Here is a 22,036-nt window from a genome sequence, read left to right as displayed (position 1 = left end):
CAGGCCTCTGTGACGGACAGGTCCCAGGCTGCGTCACCAGGCTGCCACCCAAGTGCAGCCCCCGGATGGTGTGAGCAGCCCAGCCCAGCTTGGGGGCACTGGCAGGGGGTGGGGAGGGGCCCTTCACTCCAGTGCTGGCACCTGTGGTCATTTGGGGGTGTCTGTTACATCAGCTTCCCACACCGGTGATGAATGCCCAAGCAAATTAAGAGGACAGGCTTGCTCTGGCTCCTGTTCCAAGCTGCCCTGGTCCTGCGCTGAGGCGGAAATCACGGCCGGGAGCAGGGTGGTGGTGGCTGCCCCAGGGTCCAAGAGGTACAGCAGCGAGGGGCTGTGTGGAGGCCACCACCCTCGCGGGCGGGGCCCAGTGGCCGGCCTTCCTCCCGCCTGCCCTCCCACCGCACTTGCCCCAGCATGCAGGGACACTGACATGCCCAGGGCAGGCTGGCCTGTGCAGGGCCCCAGGAGGCTTTTATCTGCTGTTTACCCTTGAAATCAGAAAATGGACTGAAGACTCCAGGGTTTAAAATTGTAAAAGCCACTCAACTGCATAACTTTTCCACTTAGGTTTATTACAAAGCAATTCATGTTCATTCTACAAAGACAGAAAACACAGGCGAAGAGCGAAGTTCCTCGGCATCCACCCAACGCTGGCTGCTTCGGGGATCAGCCACACATGGGAGGACTCGTGTGCTTTGTCTTGGGAACACGGGGTGCCTGGTCCCATGGACACCTCAGCAGGCAAGTGCATCAGGGGCCAGGGCAGCCCCCACGTCCGTGGCTACTGGGATGACAGGAGTCAAGGGACCTGGGCAAGGGACCATGTCTGTTGGCCCCTCCTGAACTGTCATACCTCAGCTCAAGCCTTGAAGGGAAGGACCCGGTGCTCAGGAAGGGAAGGATGGTAGGCAAAGGCTATGCCAGCCAGGTGGGCCCAGGTCACCTAAGACCAGCAGCGAGGCACAGCTCACGTGTCACTGGCAGAGTAGGTAGCCAGGGATGGCTCACACAGCCGCACACACGAAGCAGCGCAGCCTGAGGACAGAGCCACCGGCCAGGCTGTGCATGCAAGGCCCTGTCCTGTGCTTCCTGTAGAAAGAGGTGTCACCAACACCTCCTTTAGGCTGCTCCCTCCGCTGGGAACCTGCTGTCATGGCGGGCGGCAGCAGGACAGGGCCGGGCATGTGGTCTCGGCTGGATCCAGCAGACTTGGGATTGGTGCCATGCCCCCATTTGTCCCTCTTCAGTGCCAGCTGCCTCCAGGGTGTCCATGCAGCGTCTGCAGAGTCTCGCTGCTCTCCCAGGAAAGGGGGCCCGGGATGTGCGCTCCAACTGTGGCCTCGGCGACACTGCCAAGCTGTGGATCCTGCTGCGGGAGCAGCCTGGGCATGCTGGCCAGGGCACGAGGCTGGGGACATGGAGACAGCAGCAGGAGGGCAGCAGGTGCTGGTGCCTGCCCTCGCAGACCTGTGTGAGTCCTGAGCCTCTCAGGCCCCACCACTGCCTTCGCCTGGGTCCCTGCAGGCAGGGGGCAGCAGGTCCTGCACAGCAGGGGTAGGAGCAGCCGAGAGAGTGCAGAACCTGCAGCAGGGACACGACCCTCCCTCTCACACCCTGAGCTGATTACGAGCGTGAAGCTACTCTCCTGCGGGCTGGGCAAGCGGCCCCCACAAGGTGGTGAGCGGCCCGACTGAGCAGCCCACAAGGGCCATGAGGAAACTGCAGCCCTGATGAGGTGGGGTAGATGAGGGGACAGCAGGGGGACAGGTGTGACCTCTGCACCCTTGGTGAGCCAGGGGCAGCACATGGGTGCCAGGTGAGTCCCAAGGGCTACTGCAGGAGTCTGTAAGGTGCTCAGCCAAGTGGTCCGCCCAGGCCTCTGTGCTCTCAGATTCCTTCTGCAGGCAAAGCTGGGAGCCTGCACTTGCTCTCCGATGTGGGGAGGCCAGGCCTGAGCGCCCCGTGGGACACGTGTGGCCCTGCCAACCCACCATCCCAGCTGTGCCGGGCCCTGCCCCAAGATGCAGGGGACCTGGGCGGCAGCAGAGAAGTCATGAAAGCTTCACTGACCACACAGCAGCTGCTCTCCACTCCAGCAAGTTGAAGGCCCTGCTGGGAGGCCATCACTAAGGGTGCAGCCTCCCTGCACCTCTGCCCAGGGTATGCTCACAGCATGCGGGACTCCGCTCTGGTCACAGCTGGTCAGCGCCTTCCAGCTGCATCTGGAGGGCCAGCTGCTGTCCAATGGCCAGCAGGGGGCTGGCTCTGTAGGCTGGGCTGGCCAGCAGTTCCCGAAACCGGGTCCTTTCTTCCTCACTGAAAGAAGATACACCACAGGTCAGGTCAGCAGGTGGCAGTGAAATACCCAGCCTGCAGCAAGGGCCAAGAAAAGAGCCCGTCACCTAGGGCATGGAGAACCAGCCACCCCACACGCAGGCCCCGGACACAGCAATGGATAGCAGAGCCTGGCGTCACCACCCAAACAGTGTCTAGTGCCTGGGGACCTGGGGGGGTGCTGTTCTGTGGGCTACTTGCTTGCCCAGGGTCCATGGAGGGCTCACCCTGCTGAGCAGAGATGGCAGTGTGGCAGTTTGCCCACTCTGCAGACTTGTGGGCCCTTACATAAGAGGCGCCTGCTCCCTGGCAAGCCCAAAATAGCCACGCACAAGCGCCTGAGCAGGGGGCAGGACAGGCTCTTGCATAGGGGCTCAGGGCTTGTGCCACGTGACAGGTAACCACCCCTGCCCCTGCTGCCTGCTCTAACCCAACCAGGTCACCCCCAGGAGCACCCTGCAGCCCAAAGGCTGCATGAACCCTCAGGCTGGTGCTCCAGGGGACCATGGGAGCCTGGAGTGTAACCTGCGGACAGGACCTGGGTGGTGGCTCTAACACACAGTGGCTGAGCCGCCGGCGACCACAGGCACATCCAGACCACGGTGGTCTGGGCTCTGGGTTGTCCTGCGGATGGCTCACATGGCCCGGGCTGCCAAGGCCCTGCTGGGGACTGTCACCTGCTCCTCCCGATGGCTCCCCAACACCCCACTCCCCAAGAAACCTAGTGAAAATCCTCAAACATGGCAGATGCTGACAGTGACTGCAGGAAGTGCTGCCCCATGGGTGCACCTGGCAGCGGGCGCCCAAGGAGCCATACTCACAGGAGCCGCTGTCTCTGGGCTGCGCTCATCTGGCTGAACTGGGCTGGTTGGGGTTCACTGCTTACCCTGCTGTGAACACAGAGAGTCCTGTCACCAATCCTGCCCACGCGAGGCCTCCTGGGCCTCAGCAGCCAGAGCGCCCAGGTGAGGAAGGCGTGGGTCTCGTGCTGGCTGCAGCTGCTGGGCAACTGTACAGACAGCCGCCACCGCTGCTTTTCCAGCCACCATGTCTGAGCGGATGCCCACGGCCCGAGTGACAGGGCCTGGCCCCCCCCGACTCATGCACCGAGCCTTCCACGCCTGGGCCAAGCTAAGCAGAGCCAGCAGACAAGCCCGTGCCTGCCAGGCCTACGAGCAGACGCTGCCCCTGTCCTGAGGGAGCGCGACCTGCTGTGACCGTGAGACCGAGACACAGTCCCCATGTGCTGAGGACACGTGTGTGCGCTGAGGAGCCCCAGGTGGGGTGGCCCCGGACCAGACGTCCACATCTGCCTGAGCCTGATTCAGGGCTCACAAGGGGTGCCCCGTGCACACTGCAGAGCTCCTGCAACTCCACAGGGACCTGCCCCACGCCCTCGGCCTGGGGGTCAGCAAGGACTGGGCAGCGGAACAGCCACCAAGCTTCCTTCCCAGGGAGCTGTGCACCTGACAAGAAGCCAATGATAGTGCCACATGCCACCTGGCATGGGGGTGGCCTGGAGGAAAGGTAGAAAAGGGCCCAAGTTTTGGGAAGCACCTAAATTTAGCATGCTGACCAGGGGGCCTGATTTCTTATTCATGTTTCCTCTAAAATATGAATGGAAGACATTTTCTGTCTTCCCAAAATAGTGCCTAAGGTGCTGCCCCCGGGGAAGGACTGTTGGGCGCTGGCGCTTCCTGCCCAGCCTCTAGGACAGTGGCCTTCCCAGAGGAGGCCTCATGCCCCTCACCTTCCCGCTCGCTCCTGCCTGACGCACCCAAAGCAAACACGGCTGGTGCCACAGGGCCCCGGGCCCTCGGCCACACGACAGCAATGTGGGCTGGGCTGGGCTGGGGCGCAGCTAGGGCTGCTCTGAGCCTCAGGGAACCAGCAAGTGGCCGGCCACACCCTTGGGCCTGCTGGAGTTATCACCATGCTTCCTAACCTGGGGGGGTCCATTTGCCCGTGGGAGGCAACCCCGTGCCAGGATCCCCAGCACTGCACTGCTCTGGAGCGGGGACACTGCTGGGCCACAGGGGCCGGACACTGGAAGCTGAGCTGTCGGGTAGCACGTGTTGTCACCTCAGTGTGACCTGTACGGACGGGAACCTCCCTCACCAAGGGAAACCATGGAGAGCCGGCGAGGTGAGGCGAGGAAGCCAGACTGGTCCCACACGACCCTGCCTTGTGAGGGCCCGGTGCACACAGCGCTACCACGTGAGCCCCGGCGAGGGGCAGTGATGAGGAGCACGGTGACCCTGACAGCCCCTGGCCTGCAGCCCTGGAGGCCCAGCACATTTTTCCTAGGGCTGGCGGGCAGCTGTTTATACAGCCCTCCCTTCCAGGAGCCCAGCACATTTTTCAGATGAGAAAACTGAGAAGAGGGGAAGGACCTTTGACCAGGTCGCATTTTTGCTCAAGAACCAGGCGTGGAATCTGCGGGGCAGCCCTGTCCCGCAGTCTCGCCCTGCCCCACCCTGGTGGGAGCCCCTGTCTGCGCTGAGTGTGCTGGTGCCTCCACGGCGGGAAGCCTCCGGGACCTTCAGGCTCAGAGACAGTACATGCCCCTGCTTCCCCTTGGAAGGAAATTCAGCAGTAGAAAAGAATGCTTTTTAAGACAGCAGAATTAGAAATGCGGGAGATAAAGACGGAAGTCCTGCTGCTGTGACAGAATACAAAGCCCCAATGCTGTCAACTGCTCCCCAAAGCTGAGGTCCCCATCTCATCCCCAAAGCTTGATGAGGACAAGCTCGGGTCCACCCAGGCCTCTAGGCTCCAGGGAGAAGCACGGCCAGCATGAGCAGGCGACCACCCACCTTAGGACCAGGCCTGAGCTACCACCTTCCTCAGGAGGAGCAGGGCAGAGGCACATGCAAAGGCCCTGAAGCTGGGACGGGGCACACGCTCAGGGGCCATGGACTGCAGTCAGACTGGGAGCCATGGCTGATGGAAGGGTGGCAGAGTTCAGGTCAGCAGGGCTGGGGTCTCAAGGCGTGGCCTGGGTGCTCCCAAGCCCTGGCCAACAGCCACAGTGCTCCCCGCCTCGTACAAGGATCTCATTTCAGGTATGGCTGAGCTCACAGGCCTCTTGCTCCCTGTAAGCCGGCCCATGGGACACTCACCCCCTGGGCGGCGGTGGGCAGTAGGCCTCCAGCTCTTCCAGTTCGGGCAGGGCGTCCCTCAGGGGGTGCAGGTCACCCACCACTACCATAGCCCGGCGTTTCCGCTCCTCCTTGCGCTTCTGCTCGGCCAGCTTGATGGCTTCGATTTCTGGGGCAGAGGGGATAGGGTCAGAGAGGGCAATAGATGTCCATCATCTGCACGCTTCCTACTGTCCGTCACTCATACCCCACCCTGGAGACCTCAGGGTCAGTGGCTCCGAGCTATTTTTTCCCCATAATCACAGAGTAGACTTTTTAATTACAGGCTGAGCACAGCTTGGAGCCGAGGCTGGGGCTGCTCCTTCAGCAGAGATGTGCTGGCACAGCCTGTGCTTCCGGCCGCACTGCCAACGCCCTCTGCCCCAGAGAATCGAGACCAGCATGGCGCTCACTGCAGGGAGGCCTGGTGGCAGGAAAGACACCGGTTGCTCAGCACCAACATGAGGGTAGGCAGGGCAAGCCCTGTGCCAGGAGAGGGGTCAGGGCCACAGGCATGGAGGGGCGGCATGGGCAAGGGCCTACAGCTCTGCACAGGAGGGCATGGTCTCCAGATGTGCTCGTCACCACAGCAGCCAAGTCAAAGCTGATGGGGAAAAGGGTCCCAGTGTGCTCCTGGATGTATATAGTCTGACTGCGCTTGGGCTCCCCTGACAAGGCCCGCGCCCCCACTCTGGGATTACCGAGATTTGCAAGGTGACAATTTGGTGCCCTAGGTGCTGCCAGGCACAGCCATTCCCCCTGGAGAGCCAGGATCCAGGAGGGCAGGCAGGTGGGAGGATTTAGGAGGCAGACAGGACAGGGACTGCAGACCCCGGAATAAGGAAGGCAGCGCCAAAGGAGGGCGGTGTCTGACCCAGGGTAGAGAAAGGTGGCAGATTCCGGGCAAATGTCCACAGCCACTGTGCTCCGGCACCACCTGCCCAGCACACTGGGAGGCAGGCAGCAAGAGGGCAGGCATGAGCTGGCATGACCAAGGGGATGAGGGCAAAACCATGGCACTGGCACGGGTGGTTCCAATATACAAGGAACACAGCCAACTGAGAAACACAGCACAGATATACACACTCCTGAACATGCTACAGAACCCACAGGGCTTGCTGGGCTGCTGCAAGATTGCAGCAAACTCACAACACACGAAATTACTGCAAGAAAAAAAAAGAAAATCAAATTGACTTTTATAGACTAAAAGGAGGAAAAATTCCATTGACAGTAGCAGCAGAAATTGTAAAGTATATAGCAGTGAGTTTGTCCAAACCAAACCAAACCAAACACACATACACAGGAAAGCAAAAGCAAAAGAAAAATGGAAAGGGAAGCCTCTACAAGGAGAACTGCACAATGCCAGTGGGCCTGAAGACGCAGTACTGTGCGGCGACAACGCTCCCAGAACTGGGCCAGGACTAAGGGCAACCTGTAGCCCACGAGGCTGCTGCTGTGCTCCGGAACAGTGACGAACGAATGGCATGATTCCACACAGAAGCCAAGGATTGGGGACCTGCTGACACTGTCGACAGGACAGGGTGGCTAGGCTGAGTCTCCACACGGGCCGGAGCCACCCCAAGTACAAGGCATCCAGCGAGGAAGGAGGTCCCTGGACACCTGGTGGCAGAGCAGCTGCAAGCCTACTGTAGGACGCAAAAGACCTGACCATGGCCCACAGGCATCAACTCAGGAGGGAGCACAGCCTGGACATAAAGCAGGTCCCTAAGGGTTTCGCAAGAACACGGGGAAAACATCTTCATGACGGAGAATTAGGCAAAGTTCTCTTAAATCAAATATATATACCATAACCAGACTTCTCAAAATTAAACTCCTGACATAGAAAAATTTAAGAAAATTAACAGGCCAATCACAGGCAGTGAGGAAATATTTGCAAAACACACAGCTGCCCAAGGACTGGAGTCCAGGACACAGAGAGGGTTTTGAGAACCTCAGTGATAAAAGGCGAAGAGCTTAGGAAAGGGACTTCCTGCAGAGGAAGCACAGGCGGCAGCAGCTCTGGACAGTACCCCTCCCTGTGATGCCAGCCGGCCCCAGAAAAGCCAGTGCCATCGCCAGGCCAGGCGAGAGACAGTGCACGCGTGGGAGAGGCTTCGGCCACCAGAACTCTCCCACGCTGCCGGTGGGGGCACAGAGGCATGACTTGGTTGGAAGACGTCTGGCAGTCGCTCATGAAACTAAACATGCACCTACCCTATGACCCAGCGTTCCATTCCTAAGTATTTACATAAGAGAAACGAAAACACGGCCACGAAGACTCAAATGTTCATGCAGCCTTACCCATCCAGCCAAACACGGCACAGCCAGGCACCTCACAGGAGACTGGGCCGTGAGGGTGCACACACAAGCCGCTCCAAAAGGCTCAGCCCCCACTCGTGCTGCCTGCAGACAGACAGATGGACGGACAGGTGGGTGGACTGCAGGCAGGCAGGCAGGCAAGACAGTGCCTCCACAAACGCGGCTCACGGGGCAGAGCTGTGAACCAACACAGCCGAGGGAGCCACCTCTGGGTGGTGAGGAAGCCAACACCTTGAAAAGGACTTCAGCTGCACAGCTACACACAACCGCCTGAAATCCCCACCACTGCACACAAACAGTCTCCAGAGAAAAAGAAGGAAAAAGGGTCCACCAACAAAACGAACCCCACCGGAGTTACCTGGGGGCAAGTGTGATGATGTCTGCAGCGGGCTTTGGAATATGGGAAGTGTCGCGGGGTGGACAGAGAGGGATGGACACGGGTGGTTGTAAAATGAGAAGCAGCGCATCAGCTGTAAAACCCACGGAGCTGGTGTGAGGGCACTCGGTAAACGATGCTCCTCACTTTTCTGAAGGCCATTTTGGACCACAAGCTATGAAGGGAAAACAATGTGGGAGGTGTGGCTACTGCTGTCTTTAAAGGCCCACTTACAGCCTTGTGTTCCTGAAGAGCACACAGCAGCAGCGGGGTGAGCCGCTCAGGCGACCCTGAAGAAATTCTGAGCAGAAACAAATAATTCAGAAAACAAAAGAGCAGAGCTGATAACTAAATTCAGGAATTTCTGGACAGGGAGATAAAGCTTCCCATCTAATTTAATCAGAAATGAGGCAGAGTAAAGAATGACAATGAGAACATGAAAGATATTTAATAATGAGAAACCAACATATAGCCTTTTGCTAATAAAGACCGACATCTGATTACTTCAGGAAAATATGAGTGGCAAAGAGCGAGTCAAGGAATTAATAAAAAGACCAAGCACCAGAAATGAAAATTACTCATCTCAAAGAGTAAATCCCAGAAATGTTGAGTGGGCATAGCCATGGTCTATGAACACTTCCAGAGCTAGCTTACCAAGAACACCTCTCGTGATTTTATCCTGGGAATTAAGAAAGAGAAAATGAAGGCATGAACCATTGAAGCAACACTGAAAAAGTGGCAAAGACATAAAATTAGTATTCCGGGAATAAACTGGCAAGCTTCACTAACGATTACCTTCAAAAAACACAATTTCTTTAAAACCCTCAAGAAAAGATAATGTAAACAACATTTCAAGATGTGAGATGTAAAGAAGGAAACATTTCAAATAAAGTTTACAAAGTCAGCAGAATCACAATAAAGAGATAACTATGAAAATATTACAAAACAATCTTTTTTGTGATCTTTGTGCAAAGACAAGAATATTTTTAGGAGAACTTCAGCAGCTCATTAGCGTCATGAAAAATAACTACACATTCCGAGCAGAGTGAGAGGAGAGGCCCTTGGCCTGCCGGGGACTGGCTGGCCGCCTGGGGCAGGCATGCCCTGGGCCAGGCGGGAACAGAGGGACTTGCTTGCGCCCAGAGCAGCGGGCAAAGGGGAGGACACAGCACATGCAGCTTCTGAAATTAAAACATTCATCACAGGGACCGACATGGACTTTAACAAACAAGGGGTCAAGAGCGGTAGCCTCCACAGACAGTTTTCTAGAGAGCAGGAAACGTGGGCCCCGCAGGTGCTCGCATACAGCAGGGGCCGCTGTCGCCAGAGCCTTGCAGCTGCCTCCCTGGGGGCCAGGTGACCCCTCGGGTATCTGCTTTGGGCTCCTGCGTGGGAGCCCTGGCATGCATCCAAGTGCAAGAGCAAGCAGCTGACAGAGCTGCTCTGGAGGGCGAAGGCGCAAACTTACTCTGCAGCCATCGCTCCCGCCGCTGCCTGAGTTTCTCCTTCTTGGGCAAAATGGCCTTGACCTCAGCACCTGAGGAGAAAAAACATGTGGTTGGGCCCTGAGTGCCCAGCGGGGCTTTGGCCCCGAGCCCCCAGCCCTGCCTCACAGTGCCTGAGGCTGGGACAGAGCAGATTCCCACTGTGCCGGCAGCAGCCCAGCTGCGGCAACTCAAAGCAGTCAGCTGTGGCATGGGGACAGTCAGCTCTGGACTCCGACCCCTCGGGCTCCGTGCAGCCCTGTGACACACACAGCATGTGCTAGCACAATGCCAAGGCTCTCCAGGCACCAGCACCCCTCTCAGGTGCTGGCCTGGCCCCTCACCACTGGCTGCCAGGAAAGCTAGGCAGTGTTACCACTGAGGGGGGCCCCTGCCCGCCTCAACCAGGGACCAAGTGCAGGTGACTACAGGGCCCAGAGGAGCCTCCACCTATACAGGGGACATGAACTGGGCAGAAGTCCGCAGACACACAGGACAGCAGCCCTGTCCACGCATCTGCTTGCTGCTGGCTCCGCTCAGGGCCACTGCCCAGGACCACAGGACTACATCCAGGAAAGCACGGCTACTACGCTTACCCCAGTAAAGACAGACGAGGACACCGGGGTGGGGCTCCTGTGCTGGCCACCCGCACCGTCCTTGTGCCTCCTGGTCAGGCTGGTGCCTGGAGACCTAGAGCACCCAGCCTTCATCCTGCTGCCGTATCCCCTCTGTGGCCAGGCCGGTTGCCCACCCCTACTTCACCAGGACAGCAGCAATGCTGCAGCTACTCCATGACCAGGCTTTCTACATGCGTGTTGCCGTCTGGTCACCCAGGGCAGCGTGGGAGCGGAGGCACTGTCTTGTGCTCGGTGTGTGAGTGCTCCTTGTTCCAAGGCCACCTTCCCTGCCTGGTCCCAGGCCCTACCACTACTTCTCACTGTGCTGCCACCTAGGCTACAGAGCAGGCCACTGGTGCTCTGGATATCAAGGGCCTGGTCACCACTCAGCAGAAGCCACAGCCACATAGCATGGCCTGGGAGACCCGGGCAGGCGGCTGCAGAGCCATCCGGGAACAATGAGGGAAGGTCGAGGTACGTCAGCTGCGGGGCAGAGCCAGTGTCCTTCCAGTTGCAGGGCAAGGCTGCCAGCACCCGCACCCTTCCCTGGTGCAGGGACCCAGGGACATGGAGGATGCCGGCACCAAGGGTGAAGTGTGGTGCTGCGGCCTGCCCATGCCTTCTCCTGCCCGGGGCACCACCTGTCATCTCTGGCTCGGCGCTTGGTCCAGATGGCCGTGACATTACCTGGCCCTGTGTGTACTGCACATCCCACTGGAAGAGGCTGGACCGTCCCAGTGCAGAGGCCAAGGGCCTGTGAGTGTGACCGTGTCTGTAGACAGTGTCACAGAGCTAAGGTAAAATGAGGGCTTCAGGGTCCTTATAAAAAATGAGGCCAGACACACACAGAGGATGCCATCAGCAAGTCCAGGGAGACCTCCAAGGGACCAGCCCCGTGACCCCATGCTCTCTGGCTGCTTCTGCAACAGACCTGTGCTGCTGTCAGGCAGCCTGCACCACCAGATCCAGCCACCCTGGCAATGATGCATCACACTGGGCCTCCACAGGCGCCCGCACCCGCGTGTCACCATCACTGGTGGTCACTCAGGAGGCAGAGGGCTTCTGTGCAAGCCTATGTGACTCGCCTGGAGACATCAGGGGCAACGGGTGCATTTCAGTCAGGAACCCACTGAACTTTCTGTATGAGAAAGCGGGGCTCTGCAAGACCAGCACCCTACCCAGAGCCACGAAGAATGGCAAGGACAGGACATCCAGACAGGGTGACAGCTGGGCCCCTGACATGAGGACCCACAGTGGCCACCGGCCTTGCAGGAAAGCAGTACAGGCTGGGCCAGCTCACGTGTCACGGGGACCCTGGAACCCTTGGCTACAAGAGTCTGGGAGACAGGATTGGAGGCTGAACTGCCAAGGTGAACCCTGACCCAGGCACATCATACTCAGAAAGTGCTAAGAATGCACTCAGCCCCACATGTAGGACGCAGGTCTCCCGGGGCCCACCAGGAGCATCTGCCCAACACCATGAGGTGGGCAGGGCCACCTCCTCGCGTCCTGGTAACCAGCCAGGCCTGCCCTCATTCACCAGAAGTGGCTGCGCTGTGTCCTCTGGGGTCACCATGGATGTAGGCCAGGTGGGCCAGCCCCAGAGGCCCAGGCAGTGCCAGTGGAGATCTCCATCTCAGGACAGCCATGGCTCAGCTATTGCTCAGACGGTGTGGCTGGGGGAACGTGGGCCACGCCAGTTCCTGTGCAGATGCAGGACGCAGGACATGGGGCCGGGGCCGGGGCCGGGGTTGGGATGCAGAGCAGATTACTGGGTCCTCGCTGTTTAATGGGCCCCCAGAGCCTGGTGTCCTTGAGCCAATGGGTGGGGTGCACTTCCTGTGCAATGTGTAGGCTTATGACATCGATACAGAGACCATGTCGCCTCTGTAGAGTCCTCCTGGGCTCTGGACAGGGAGTTCTGGGGAGATGAGCCCACTGGTGCCCCTGTTCAGATCTAGGCTCAGGGCTGAGGATGGGGACAGGTAGGGAACAGTGTGTGCTCTGGGGGCGGCTCTGGAGCAGGGCAGCCTTGAGGCCAAGCCCCAGGCCCAGAGGTCAGGTGGCTGCCGCCTGGACTGCTCTCTCAGAATGTGTCTGGACAGACACTGCCTGGTCGCAGGGCCGAAGACTTTCCCAGCCTGCACAGGAGAGAACCCACACATGAAGGGGAAGAAGCAGCAGCCAAGTCCTGTGGAGAGCAAGGCAGAGGTCTTGCCGAGCTACGCTACTCTCACGGCAGGGCAGGACAGGACAGGACGGGACAGGACCAGAGCCACAACACTGACTCCCACAGCTTAACACCGCCCAGGGCCACCATCGAGGGCAGAGAGGGCTGCGGCCCCACTTCGGGATGTGCCTCCAGCCGCTCCCTCCACACAGTGCTGTCTTTGTTGGGATGTCGAGCGGTGGGACACGGCAGCAGGGCCTGGGGCTCAGCAGCGGTTGCTGTCTCAGCACAGGGCATGTCCTGGGGCAGTGGGGCACTTTAGCCGGCGGCACCAGGTACAGCAGATGGACCAGACCCCGCCCTGAATGCCAGGTCCAGGGTATCACCATGGCAGCCCCAGTGACGCCAGAAGGGACAGGCCAGCACACGCCAGGGTGGTCGGCCCAGCCTGCTGTCCAGAGAACCAGTACTGGAGTAGAATAGGAAGGCTGGGTCTGGGGCAGGCCCAGCCTGTGGTGGCAGCACAGCAGCCCATTCCTTGGGGTCACAATGGAGACCACGTGAGCCACTGACCCCACTGGCAGCAAGCCACCTTGGTGCCCTCCACTGCAACCCACAGGCAGGCCCTGACATCACCTAGTGCGGTGCTGAGCTCGGTGCTGTGAAAGCCCTGAGGGAGCGAGCTGAGAGGAAGTGCTGCTCCAGGCTCGCACGTGGACCTGGCCCCTGGCTCCGGGTCTTGGTGAGGAGGAGCGCCACACAGAAGCAAAGGGAGAGAGGAGGGCCAGGGCCCCCACTCCTCTTCGAGGCCCACCCCCAGCCAGGCCCCTCAAGCAGTCACCACCTCCCATAGCGCCGGCCACCAGGAACCACGCCTTCAGTGTTCGAGCTGCCGGCTATCGGCGACCCAGCAGTGCATCCCAGGAAGCTGGACCACAGCCCAGCAGTATGGGGTGCTCTAGGGGGACCCGTCCCCTCGGCCAACATGCCAGGCACCCAGACACTGAGCACAGCTGGGACGGCCAGCGTGGGCAGGCAGCGCACTGGGAGAACACAGCCCGCTCCCTGCCTTTGCAGATGCATCTGGGGCGATTGCTGCCACCACAGCCTGCGCGCCGCAAGGCAAAGGTGGACCCAGCCATGCGGAGCCCAGCGTTTGAGGGCTGTCACAGGGTGGATGGGAATGGCCACGTGGAGCCGATGGGAGGAGCGCGTCCGTCACAGGGACCAGCAGGACACTGGCTCCCTGAAACCCAAGCCAGGCCGAGGGTGACATACAGCCAGCTCCAGGGCTGCCCTCTGGGATAGCGGGAACCGCCCACTCACGCCAGAAGGTCCCACAGGTTAATTCGTGAGCAACAAAAAAGCAACATGAAACAGAAACACACTTAAGTTTTCTTAACTAACCAAAAAATTTAAAACCTTTTAGGTAAAAAAAAAGAAATCATGTGAGCAATTCAAAATGAGCTATCAAAGATAATCCTTAGCAGATAACACGCAAATGCCTCTTTCAAAGCAACAGGAAAAACACTAAACCAGACATGGTGGCGCACACCTATAATCCAGCACTCTGCAAGGCTAAGGCAGGAGGATCCCGAGTTTGAATCCAGCCTGGCAACAGTGACTTAGTGATAACTTGTATCAAAATAAAATCTTTTAAAAAGAGTGGGGATGGAGCTCCCTGTGAATATCATATGTTCAATCCCCAGTACTGTACTATATAAATAATACAAAAAAGACAAAGTCTAAAAGAAAAACGGGAAAAGGGCACAGAAACAAAACATGCACCGCGCTCACGAAGAACAGCACACGCACACCGGCAGCACGAGACGCCCTCACTCCCAGAGCCACTGCCCACCCTCCTCGGCCTGGGAGTGCCAGGCCTGCTTCCAAGCAGGCCACATCCGCCAGCGCGGCTCGTTGAGGCTGCTGTGGCGCGTGCGCCTCACAACACAGCAAACTGTAGCAAGGGAGCGCTTCAGAGCCAGGCAAGTCGCCCCAGAGACGCATCTGCCAGGAGCTGGAGCAGGTTTGGGCAGCCCCACCCAGACGTGCTCAAGCCAACCCCAGGCTCCTGCAGGGAGACCCGGCCCCGGGAAGACCCCCACCTGGGACGGTCTTCCCAGCACCCCCAGTGCCCTTCCCTCAGCTTCCCACAGGGGGTCAGCTAAGACCACAGAGCCGATACCAGGGGGCAGTGTGGGAACAGTGGCCCCCATCTCTGGGACAGGCCTCTGACAGACCTGCACGTGTGTCTCCAGGCACTCAGCAGGGACAGCCCCGGACCCGGAGCTGGCCAGGACACCACAGGCCCCACAGAGCTGCAGGAGGCACAGGCAAGAGAAACAGGCAAAGGCACAAAAACAGCAAAAAGATGGCACGGTCGCTGTATGCGCCACACGGCCGTGTGCACAGAGAACCCGAAGCACCTGCAGCCTCGGTGGGGCTGTGCTGACCTGCACAGAGACCAGAGGTGCAAATGCACGTGTGCCCATGCCACCTCAACAGGGCCAGGGCGCCAACCTCTCACGAGGCAGGTGCCTAGGCTGGCCGTGCCCACTGGCGAGGAGGGCCAGCCGCAAGCCCATCAGGTCCAACATATGAAGGCACACAGCAGGGCTGGCAGCTGGGCCAGGCAGGGATCTCTCTGCGGCCCCCGAAGACAGCTCCATCCTCAAACCAGCACAAGGAAAACCATGATGCCGACCAAGTGCCCACAGCCACTGCATGCTCAGCGTCATCTCACTGAGGGTCAGGGTCTAGGGACCAACACGTGGGATGCCCCGGGGCTCTGCCAGGTGTCCATGCGGGGCATGGGAAATACGAGTGAGGGTACAGAAATAGGCAGAGCCTGGGGCCCCCCGTTGCCCCCGGGTTTCTATTTGGAGACCACAGCCGCCTTCCACCCAGATGCCTGCCGATGGCGTGGGTGAGGAGCAGCCGAGCTCGCACGCAGCAGAAACAGCACTGCGTTCAGACACAGCAACCCCGGCCGTGAGGTGCCTCTGCGCCCAGCACGCTACACACTGCCCGGGCAGCAGCACCCAGACAAGGTGACCCAGAGGTCCCCCCAGGAAGCAGCCCCACAGACCCTGGGGAAGGGAGGCAGGTTGGGACCGGCCTTCCGGTGGCCGGCAGCTCGGGAGAACAGGGCACATCTCGCCCCACAGTGACAGCCCTGTACCTCTCTCCCAGGGCCACTGCCACCTCCTGGCGATAGCGTGGCACGGGCTGCTCCCTGGAGAGGTGGGTGAGCAGGCAGGGAGCAGGCAGGACATGGGCAGCACCGGTGCAGGCCGGGCACAGCGGTCGCGGCAGGGCAAGGCCACAGGCCTGCCTTCTCGACGGTGGGACGCTGCTTCCACACAGAGGCTGCCCACAACACTCAGGTCTGCCGTGGTGCAGTGCGACAGGGGCAGCTGGGGCCAAGGGGGCCAAGGGGGCCAAGGAGCCGCCCTGCCTCCTCCCTCTGCTCCTCAGGACTGGGCTCACGCCCTGGCCATGGCCTGATGCTGGCCCTCAATGGTGGGACCCACCACCACGTCGGGTAACCATCTCTCCTGGGCCTGGGGCACCCAACATGGGCTCCTCCCACTCTGTGACTAGCTGAGTGCCCAGAGCACAGGAAGTGCTTGCAGCTGGCCACAGGTCTGTGGGCCCTGCCAGCTTCGGCCACACATCCCAACAGCTGCAAGGCCTTCAGTCCAACACGCAGCTTCCATTCAAGCGCCCCACCCCACTGTCTGAGCAGGTGTGGTACCCACCAGGCACGGCGGGTCGGGAGAGCCAGGGCCTCACGTCCAGGAGGGCCACAGCCTGGCTTCTTCATCTGCTTGTCCAGCTCTAAAGGATGACCTCCTGGGTCCCCCAGCCCTGAAGCAAAGGAGCCGGCCCCAGAAAGCCTCAGGTTGCCAGGAGGGAAAAGGGGGCAGGACAGAACCCAGTCAGCTGGCTCCATGCTGGCTCCCGGCCTGCCCCGGCCCTGGCCAAGAAAAACCCTCAGCACTGTACTCCGTGGTGGTGTGACAGAACACCAGAGAAATGCCACCATGCGACCCTACACGGAAATACTCGTGGGGCCAAACTGGCCACACTTGAACACCTGGTCCAGGTCCCAGCAAGGTGCTACTCACAGGGACACGGGTGGGAACAAGGCAGTGCCCAGCAGCGCCCATGGAGTGACAAGGACAGGGCTGCCTCCTCGGAGGATGGGCCTCCAGAGAGGTCTCACAATGCTCACCCTCTTCTGTGTAAGTTTGAGGTCTGGTGGGCACACGCATGGAGTTGGTTACACGAGGTTCCTGTCACCACCCTGGCTTCCCAGCTTTGTAAAAACGCCGGAAGGAAACCCTGAGCCTCCTCCGGCTGGGGAGCTGACCACAGGGAAGAGGTTGCAGCATGCTCCACCCCAGTCCTGTCCTCCAATGAGCTGACTTGAAAGGACACGCAGCTCTGCTGCCCTCTGCTGGGCAGAGCACGGGGACACAGGGGTGATGAACTCCCAAAGGGGACCCAGAGGTCACATCCACAGACTCTGCTGGGGACCACCAAGTTGGGTCCTGGACAGGCACCTAACACCTGAGAGGGCCACATGCGTGCCCTTCTGGAGGCCTGAGTGCCAGACTCAAGCTACCTGAGCGCCACACAAGCACATGCTGCCCCCGGCTGCAAGGCTGTACTGGGCTGCCCCCCACCCCCCGACAGCACAGTGCCACTGTGAGCTCTGTGCCCAGATGGAAGGACACGCACACCAGACAGCCCTGCACCTCCAGGGTGGTCCCGCCAGGCTGAGCACGAAGTGCCCAGTTTGCTGTCCCAGCTGCAGCCTGCACATACTGGGGTGCTGAGTGCAGGGAGGATGGGAAGGGCTGCTCACCTGAATCTGCCACTGCCTCAGTCTCCACCCACAACTGGAAGGAGCAGAGAACTGCTTCACAGGGGCCCAGGGCCCCAGGAAGCTGGCACTGGCCCTGCCACAGAGGGCGGAGCCTGTGTGGGAGCAGGGGTGTCTTTGCAGGGTGGCCGGGTGAGGTCACGCCCTTGCCCTTGCTCCTCTTCCCAGGGAGCTGCTACAGAGCTGAGCAGATCCCTAGCCACAGAGTCCCCACCTAGAACAGCAGAGGAGGGATCCAGCAGAAATAGGAAAGACCAGAGCACCCAGGGACTCAGCCTCCAGGCTGCAGAGGCCGTGGCAAGGCATGGCAGGGTCCCGGGGGAGGATGGGCCGGGCCGGGCAGAGCTCTGCCTCCACTGGACCACGTGGCTGGGGTCCCCTCCACTCCAGGGCCTCAGACACAAAAAGGATGGGTAGGTGGGCAGAGTCACATGACCCACCTACCCTCCTCACAGGAGACTGGGAGCTGCAAAGCCTTCAACCTGCTGTGAGGAGGGGCAGAGCCAGCCCCACAGCAACAGGGACTCTGCAGCCCTCAGGAGAGGTAGCCCTCCCCAGCTGGGCACCCTCCACACCTGAGTGCCTCCCAAAGGTCTGCAGGCCTCAGCTGGAAGCAACGTCTTTCACACCACACAGCGGAGGAAGCACGGGGTATCCTAGTCACCCGTGTCCAACCAGGGCCAGCACTGGAGACACACTCCAGAAACCAGGGCCCAGAGCCACAGTGCAGGACACAGCCAGCCAGGCTGCTTCCCAGGAGACCCGCAGGCACGTAGTAACACACGGAAAAACAACAGCCAAGGGACAGTGTCCTGGAAGCCGCCTCAGGGGCTACCAGGGACCCAGGTCGCCAGGACCTGCATGGGCTCTCACAGAAGCACCTTTCCAAATCCTCTCGGGAGCACGGTGCAAGCCACAGCTGGCAGAGCGCAGACCATGCTGGGCCAGAGCCAGGCAGGGCAGCACAGCTGGATAATCTGGTCCCCTGGACCCTCACAGGGTGGAAGGACACACTCGAGGAGGACGCCAAGGACCCAGACCACACAAGCTGGGCCACAGCAGTACGGCTGCCCGCCTCCGAGGGGCTTGCGTGCACAAAGAGATCCAGACTCCTACGCTCCTCAGGACCCCACCTAACTGCTCAGTGAGCCCTTCAGAAAAAGCACTCTGTGGGGGGACAGGCGGAGGTTCTCCGTAGACAAGGGGCCCTTACCTGCCAGCTGCCCCCAGGGTGGCCCCTCCGCCTCCACACCATGTGCCCTCCCATGCGAAGGGACTGGGGACCCTTTCTGAGGGCATCAAGGAACAGCACGCTGCATGGGAGGGGGCCTAGAGCCCTGGGACTTCAGCAGAAACCAAGCCCGCCCAGGCTGCACGGGAGAACAGGACAGGCTGGGCAGAGGCTGCGGAGCCAGGGAGATGGTTGGTTAACGCACTGTTACCGCCTGGGGAGTGGAGGGAAACTTGAGCAGATACGTGGTCTGCCAGGGAAGGGAGACTCCACAGGGGGCAGCCTGGGGGGGAACCCAAGCCAGTAGCTCAGTGGTTCTCCACACACAGCTAGCACGTGTGAAGTCCTAGGTTCAATTCCCAGTGCTCATCCGCACCCAAAAAGACTGCATTTACATCTAAGGAAGCTGATCAAACTGCCCCAAACACACACAAAGCTGAGAGAACAAGAGGACATGCGAAAGGTTGTGCACTCCTGTGGGTCACCACAAAACCGCAGCGCTGGGCTCCAGCCTCGAGCAGACACAGCCCACACAGCCAGCAAGGCGCTGGGCAGCCCCACCCAGGTCCCAGCAACACTGCCAGGAAGAACGGGCAGGACGAGCTGCATGCACTCGGGTGTCATCCTGAGAACTGTCAGTAGGAGGGCATCAGGCTCAAAGATGGCAGGACACTCAGACAAAGGACCCTGGCGAAATTCTAAGACCCAAAGCAATGATGCTGACAACGAAACCGCACCTGTGACATAATTATAACTGGCAACAAGATGCAGATGGAAACCTGGAAAGAAAGAAAATCACAGGGAAATCCCGGGAGCTGTTTGTAATTAAGAGTTAAGAAAATTATACAGCACTGAGACCACAGAGAATGAACGCTGGAAAAAAGAGGCCACCTAAGCACTGAAGGCTGAGGTGCATACAAGATGGAAAGTGTGCAGCTGAGAGCCTGGGAAGGCCCATAGAGCAGGGCTGGCAGCCCGCCCGGGAGGGCCTGTTCACATCTACGTGAGTGTGTGACTGTCACCATTCGCAGTACACACGGGGTTTCACTGCAGAGGGCTGCTCTCTGCCCACAGGCCAGAAGCTTGGCCTACAAATGAGGCCAGCTGGCTCGGAGAAACAGAATAAAGGATGCTAAGGGAGTGTATCAGCAAAACCCCAGGAGAAGAACGACTTCCTTCCACAGCGCAAGAAAGCAAAGGCCCTTGCTGGGCAAGGGTCCATGTTCACACCTGGTTTCTGCCACAGTAGTCGCCATGGACACGGGATGCCGCTCACTCACCTGAGTGTGACAATGGTAGTGTAGATAAGGTCTGATAAGGGCCCTCAGAAGTATACCGAAGAACTTCTGAATGAAATACCCTGGTGTTCACTTTAAAATCATGAGTAGGGGCTGGGGATTTAGCTCAGTGGTACAGAGCCTGCCGGGCAAGCACAAGGTTGTGAGTTTGATTCCCAGTACCAGAACAACAACAACAAAAAATCACAAGTAGATGGGTGCTGAAGGCACATGACAGGTACATGGGCTTTCTCAAAACTATTCCTTAATTTTTCCATAAAAAAAGATGTTTTAGCCAGGCATGGTGGCACACACCTGTAATCCCAGCACTCAGGAGGCCGAGGCAGAGGCAGGAGGATCTTCGCAAGTTAGAGACCAGCCTCCGCTACAAAGTGAGCTGAAGGCCAGCCTAAACTGCATAGTGAGACCCTGTCTCAAAAAGACAAAAAACAAAAACAGATGTTTTCTAAAAGTGCAGGTCAACCTGAATTTGCTCAGCGCAGACAGCCCCGTGCCCTTGGACAGCCACTCACCTCTCCTCAGGGAGGCCACGCTCCTCACGTCCAGCTCCAGCTTCTGCACCAGGGCGCTCGGGTCTATCTGGGTCCCAGCAAAGATGCTGGTGTGAAGGAACCCCCAGTCCTGTGAGCCCCAATGGAAAGGACAGAAAGACAGCATCAGGCTGGCTCTGTGGCTGCAGAGGGAGACGGGACGCCAGCGGCCCAGCACAGGAGGTCATGCAGCCCTCAAGTCTCCCAGTGAGCTCTGCTTGACCACTGGGGACTGGATGGGCGGCCTCACCTCCTGCCCTGCCTTGCTCCTGCTCCCTGCTCCCACCGCATTCTCAAGAGTAGGACCCAGGCTCCCTCCCACCCTTCACCTCCAGGCACAGAACACAGCAGCACAGATGGCCGCCTCCAGGTCTACTTACGACCCACTTTCACCCTTACCAAGACACGGGCCCCACGTCCCTCTGCAGGCCGTGCTGTGGTATGCCAAGGTCCCCACCTAGCTCACTCAAGACCCAAGCTCTACAGAGTCCACAAGGACCACGGCATCAAGCCTCAAAGGAGGGATCCTTCTGGACCATCCCCAATATGCTACTCCTGGTGGAAGGATTATTTCAGGCCAAGGGGATCTGAACAAATGCCATGGCAGGTGCTAGAAGAGTGCTGTGACCCCTTATTCTGAGAGCAGGAGCAGGGACCCCAAGGGGAGACACCTCCCTCTGCCTCCCCACCATGCACGGGACATGACAGCCCAGAAAACCTGCAGACACATGCTGCAAAGACAACCCCTTACCTCTGCGGGTTTATACCCATGTGACGTTGTTTGAGTCTCTCAAATGTTACAGTAATACAACCAGATTAGAAATCTTAATTCCTGCTTTGCTCACTATTCATATTAAACTTCAGTGTTTCATACTGTCAAGTTCTATTTGCTGCTTTTTTTTTTTTTAAGTACTAGAGATCAGAAATTGAACCTTGTTATGGTTTGTGTCTGCATGTCTCCCCAAAGCCTCATGCAGTCATGGGGCGGGCTTCTAGGATTTGTGATTGATCCATGATCCAAAGCTGCCTTGGAACCAGCCCAGCATGGACTGACACCTCCACAAACTGTGAGCTAAATAAACCTTTCCTTCCTTAATTTTGGGTGTCAGGTATTTTGTCCCAGGAACGAGAGAAAAATAACTGAGACAAACCTTTGCACTCTTGTATCCCAGCACTCAGGAGGCTCAGACAGGGGGATCACCACCAGCTAAAGGCCGGCCTGGGCTACATACCTAGACTCTACCCACCCGCCAAAACCGGGTGTGGTGGTGCACTTCTGTAATCCCAGCACTTGGGAGGCTGAGGCAGAAGGATCCCAGTGAGTTCAAGCCTAGCCTAGGATAAACAGTGAGTTCAGCCTTAAACTGCATAGCAAGACCTTGCCTCAAAAAAAAAAAAAAGAAAAAAAAGAAAAAAGAAGAAAAGACAGTAAAATAAAAAGAGAGAGAAAAAGAAACCACTTTCCCCTTTCCCTGACGGCGAGGTCCCAGAGCTCCCAGCCTAGGGCTACGGTCCACACCCGCTGCGCGCCCCAGCACAGGCTCTGGCGGGGCCGGGGCCCACGGGGAGGAAGCGGGACTCGCAAGGCCACCAACCGCAGCCCCGCGCGAGGCCACGGCGCAGGCAGGCGGCCCCCCGAGCGG

At 59.0% G+C, this 22,036-nt stretch overlaps 1 protein-coding gene across 1 annotated transcript in view; it reads right to left on the bottom strand.

Annotated features, from left to right (window-relative positions):
* Positions 1-551: 551 nt before the first annotated feature.
* The window catches only part of Fam207a (family with sequence similarity 207, member A), a 21,854-nt gene continuing 369 nt past the window's right edge, over positions 552-22,036 (bottom strand). The window contains exons 2-7 of the mRNA XM_005375907.2: positions 20,799-20,813; positions 20,376-20,484; positions 9,638-9,706; positions 5,457-5,604; positions 3,156-3,224; positions 552-2,316 (exon numbers count right to left, since the gene is read on the bottom strand). Coding sequence (XP_005375964.1) covers positions 2,193-2,316; positions 3,156-3,224; positions 5,457-5,604; positions 9,638-9,706; positions 20,376-20,484; positions 20,799-20,813 — 534 coding nt within the window. The 3' untranslated portion in view covers positions 552-2,192. The remainder of the gene's footprint in view (positions 2,317-3,155; positions 3,225-5,456; positions 5,605-9,637; positions 9,707-20,375; positions 20,485-20,798; positions 20,814-22,036) is intronic.

This window comes from Chinchilla lanigera, unplaced genomic scaffold, assembly GCF_000276665.1.
Source record: "Chinchilla lanigera isolate Chin_1 unplaced genomic scaffold, ChiLan1.0 scaffold00006, whole genome shotgun sequence".
NCBI lineage: Eukaryota > Metazoa > Chordata > Mammalia > Rodentia > Chinchillidae > Chinchilla > Chinchilla lanigera.
The sequence above is the reverse complement of the archived record's forward strand: the minus strand, read 5'-3'. Positions and strand labels throughout refer to the sequence as shown.